The sequence below is a fragment of the Cadophora gregata genome, assembly GCF_030347475.1.
Source record: "Cadophora gregata isolate MNR1 chromosome Unknown scaffold_18, whole genome shotgun sequence".
NCBI lineage: Eukaryota > Fungi > Ascomycota > Leotiomycetes > Helotiales > Ploettnerulaceae > Cadophora > Cadophora gregata.
Window position 1 is genome coordinate 1 of NW_026695941.1, and position 4,792 is coordinate 4,792.

Below are 4,792 nucleotides of genomic sequence, written 5' to 3' on the forward strand. Positions count from 1 at the left end.
TCCAAAACACAAATTCAACAACATCATCATGGCAACTGCCGATACCGTGACTTTGGGCCTGCCTCATCCTCCCAAGTATTATCGACGGCCCACTTGATACGAAATGCTGCTAATGCGTCGACAAGGGCTAACCCTCAAACCCTAACCCTAACCCTAACCCTAACCCTAACCCTAACCCTAACCCTAACCCTAACCCTAACCCTAACCCTAACCCTAACCCTAACCCTAACCCTAACCCTAACCCTAACCCTAACCCTAACCCTAACTAATCACCCTAACTATCACCCTAACTATCACCCTAACTATCACCCTAACTATCACCCTAACTATCACCCTAACTATCACCCTAACTATCACCCTAACTATCACCCTAACTATCACCCTAACTATCGTTACAAACTTACCGCGAAGCCGTTATATATATAAGATACCGTCAAATTTACGGCGAAGCCGTGCAAGGCGTAGCCTTGTTTATTATATATTATATATTATATATAATACTTAGGGTCAGGCTTAGGGTCATACTTAGGGTCATACTTAGGGTCGATTTTACCTATTATACCGTCAAATTTACGGCGAAGCCGTTATATATATAAGATACCGTCAAATTTACGGCGAAGCCGTGCAGGGCGTAGCCCTTTATATTATATATAATATAATATTCAGACTTAGGGTCAGACTTAGGGTCACACTTAGGGTTATACTTAGGGTCATACTTAGGGTTATACTTAGGGTTATACTTAGGGTCATACTTAGGGTCGATTATACCTATTATACCGTCAAATTTACGGCGAAGCCGTGCAGGGCGTAGCCCTTTGTATTATATATAATATAATATTCAGACTTAGGGTCACACTTAGGGTTACACTTAGGGTCATACTTAGGGTCAGACTTAGGGTCACACTTAGGGTCACACTTAGGGTCATACTTAGGGTAATACTTAGGGTTAATTTCACTTATTATACCGTCAAATTTACGGCGAAGCCGTTATATATATAAGATACCGTTAAATTTACGGCGAAGCCGTGCAGGGCGTAGCCCTTTGTATTATATATAATATAATATTCAGACTTAGGGTCAGACTTAGGGTCACACTTAGGGTCAGACTTAGGGTCACACTTAGGGTCACACTTAGGGTCATACTTAGGGTTAATTTCACTTATTATACCGTCAAATTTACGGCGAAGCCGTGCAAGGCGTAGCCTTGTTTATTATATATTATATATTATATATAATGCTTAGGGTCAGGCTTAGGGTCATACTTAGGGTCATACTTAGGGTCGATTTTACCTATTATACCGTCAAATTTACGGCGAAGCCGTTATATATATAAGATACCGTCAAATTTACGGCGAAGCCGTGCAGGGCGTAGCCCTTTGTATTATATATAATATAATATTCAGACTTAGGGTCACACTTAGGGTTACACTTAGGGTCATACTTAGGGTCATACTTAGGGTCAGACTTAGGGTCATACTTAGGGTCGATTATACCTATTATACCGTCAAATTTACGGCGAAGCCGTGCAGGGCGTAGCCCTTTGTATTATATATAATATAATATTCAGACTTAGGGTCAGACTTAGGGTCAGACTTAGGGTCACACTTAGGGTCACACTTAGGGTCACACTTAGGGTCAGACTTAGGGTTAAGGATAAGGTTAATTAGATACATAGTATCTAATAGATACTATGTAATTTACTAGCGCAGCGGATATTACAGTAGTAATATTAACCTTACTTAGGGTGAAGGATAAGGTGAAGGATAGGGTGAAGGATAGGGTGAAGGATAGGGTGAAGGATAGGGTGAAGGATAGGGTAGAGGATAGGGCTAGATATAAGGCTGAAAATCAAAGGATAATCGAAGAATCAAAGGTAAAAGAATAAAGATAAAGGTAAAGGTAAGAGATAAGGTGAAGGATAGGGTAGAGGATAGGGCTATACTTAAGGTGAATAAAATTTATTAGAGCCGAAGCTTTGAAATCAAAACTTGAACCTTATAACCGATGCTTTGAAATCAATAGATTAAACCTTATAACTAATACTTTGAAATCAATAGATTAAACCTTATAACTAATACTTTGAAATCAATAGATTAAACCTTATAACCGATGCTTTAAAATCAATAGATTAAACCTTATAACTAATACTTTGAAATCAATAGATTAAACCTTATAACTGATACTTTGAAATTAATATTTTAAGGGTTAGGGTCGGACTTCGGGTCGAGCTTAGGGCCGAGCTTAGGGTCGAGCTTAGGGTCAGACTTAGGGTTATATAGAAGGCTATTCCCTTTCGATTATTCACTCTTCATCACTCTCTTAACTATCATCACTCTCTTAACTATCATCACTCTCTCGACGATTATCACTCTCTCGACTATTATTACTCTCTTACCTTATCTTTCTAAACTATTACTCTCTTACCTTATTACTTTCTCACCTTATCCTTCTGAATTATCACTCTCTCAACTACTTTACTATTATCGACCCTATACTTACCTTATCCCTGCCCTAAGCCTTACCCTAGGCCTCTCCTATCTACCTTACCAGCGCCTACCTTACTAGCGCCTACCTCACCGTCGCCCTCTCCGATTTTTTACCGTTTATTCTTCACTTACCCCCCTATTTCAGCACCTAAGGATTAATTTCCACCGTCTAAAAATCGATTCTACCGGCTAGTTTTCGAGATATCATCACTTTTATAAGTTATCTCGCAATTCTACTGATAAATCACTAAGTTTTCATATTTCCCCTGATTTTTACCCCGCACTTTACCCCGCAATTACCCCTCTACCCCTCTTTTACTATGCTGTTCGAATGCCCCGCGTGTAAAAATGAATATATCGATATTCTCGATCATATTCGTAAAAAACACCCTACTGATTCCTTTACAGAGCTTCAATTACAGCCTATAGGCCTTGTTCCCTGCCCTACCTGTGCTACAGCGTGTAAAGGAGCCCACGGGATTAAGACTCATAGCGCTAAAATCCACGGAATCACCGGTAGCTCTAGGGTATCAACGCAGCACCGAATCCATACTACCCCCTCTGCCTCAGCACCCTTAGACGCTGAAATCGACGATTCTATAGGCACCCCCTACCCTGTAATCGATTTCCCTCAGCTACTAGCACCCTTTCGAGCCGCTACCCCTAAGGCCAGAGCCTCTCTAGGCCTTTCAGGCTCTGAATACCCTACAGCTCCAGGGGCTACAGGCCTGTATAAGTCGCCTCCAGCACCTACAAGCCGAAATCTCAGTACCCCTCCACCCCTACCAAGCCCCCCATTCGATATCTACCCAGGCTTTACAGGCTCTCCGTCCCCTGTAACTTCAGCACCAAATAGCCCTAAATCGCCTACCTACGCCCAAGTTACCGCCACCCCTCTAGGCTCTAAGCACCCTACGGCTCCAGGCTCCAAGTACCCCGCACCTTCAGCACTAACAGGCTCCAAGACCCCTGCACCTTCAGCACCTACAGGCTCCAAGCACCCTACGGCTTCAGGCTCCAAGACCCCTGTACCTTCAGTACCTACAGGCTCTAAGCACCCTACGCCTTCAGGCTCCAAGTACCCCGCACCTTCAGCACCTACAGGCTCTAAGACCCCTGTACCGTCAGTACCTACAGGCTCCAAGTACCCTACGGCTCTAGGCCCCGACCTCCCTACAGGCACCCGAAGGATTCAGACCCCACGGGGTATTTGGTACTCGATTCCAGGGGAAGTAGACGCTATACTCCCAGCGTACGACGGCCCTACAGGCCCTGAACCAGACTCCCTCCCAGGCTCTCGACCCCCCACGCCTACAGGCTCTACGTCACCTACATACGCCCAAATCGTCGCTACAGGCTATATACCCCCGAAGCCGTCCACTAAACGCCCTGCAAGAACACCCTCCCCAGGGGCTCAACGCCCTACGACACGCCAAAAGATAGGCCCTACGCAGCCTATAGAGCCTATAATCAAAGACAGCTCGTCCGACGAAGATCTTTATAGTGCCTCTACAGCGCCATCGTCCCCTACCCCTAGCTTTGAAGACGCTATCTCAACGCCTATACCAACTACACCTACCGATAAGACGCCTACCACACCTAGCCTACCCTCTGATAGCCCCTACTTCCCTCGACTATCACGAGTAGGCTCCCCTATAAGCAACCGAAGCTACTCACCCCTAGAACCACCCCCTAAAGCTCCCCAAGCTTCAGCACCCTCTCACGCTAAAGAGCCTATAATAATAAGCTCTTCTCCCCCAACAACCCCTACAACACACCTACCCTCCAAAACTACCACAACTCACCTACCCTCTAAAAACACCACAACTCACCTACCCTGCGAAACCTCCACACCTAGCCTACCCTGTAACCCAACACTCCAGGGCCGTACTATAGGGCCTACAGCGTCTAAACGCCCTATATCAACACAAGGCACAGCATCTTCAGCGCCTAAACGCCCTAGAACGTCAACACTAAAACGCCCTACCGACCCCCTCACATCTGAGCTACCCTTTGGATTACAACAATCGATCCACTGCCCCCAGCCTCAGGCTACCTCAGCACCTACACCCCTACACCCACAGGCTTCCTCAGCGCCTACACCCCTAGACGAGAGCGCTAAAGACCACTTGAACGCTATAAGCTCAGCGCTAAGAAACCCCTATATGCAATCCCTTATGAGATATAGCACTATTAAGGTCCCTGAAACACGTCTCCACGCCAGGCAAGCAGCGCTATTTACAGAGGCTGCTAATCGAGCGGCTTTAGCGTTCTTACGGCAGCCAAGAGAGAAGCAATTACTGGAC

At 45.4% G+C, this 4,792-nt stretch overlaps 1 protein-coding gene across 1 annotated transcript; it reads left to right on the forward strand.

Moving 5' to 3' along the window:
* Window positions 1-2,806: 2,806 nt before the first annotated feature.
* Window positions 2,807-4,302, forward strand: ONS95_006402 (uncharacterized protein; the record flags this gene model as incomplete). The annotated part of the gene is made up of 2 exons (XM_058499863.1): window positions 2,807-4,129; window positions 4,234-4,302. 2 exons carry the CDS (start codon window positions 2,807-2,809, stop codon window positions 4,300-4,302), a joined length of 1,392 nt encoding a protein of 463 aa, XP_058349696.1.
* Window positions 4,303-4,792: the final 490 nt, after the last annotated feature.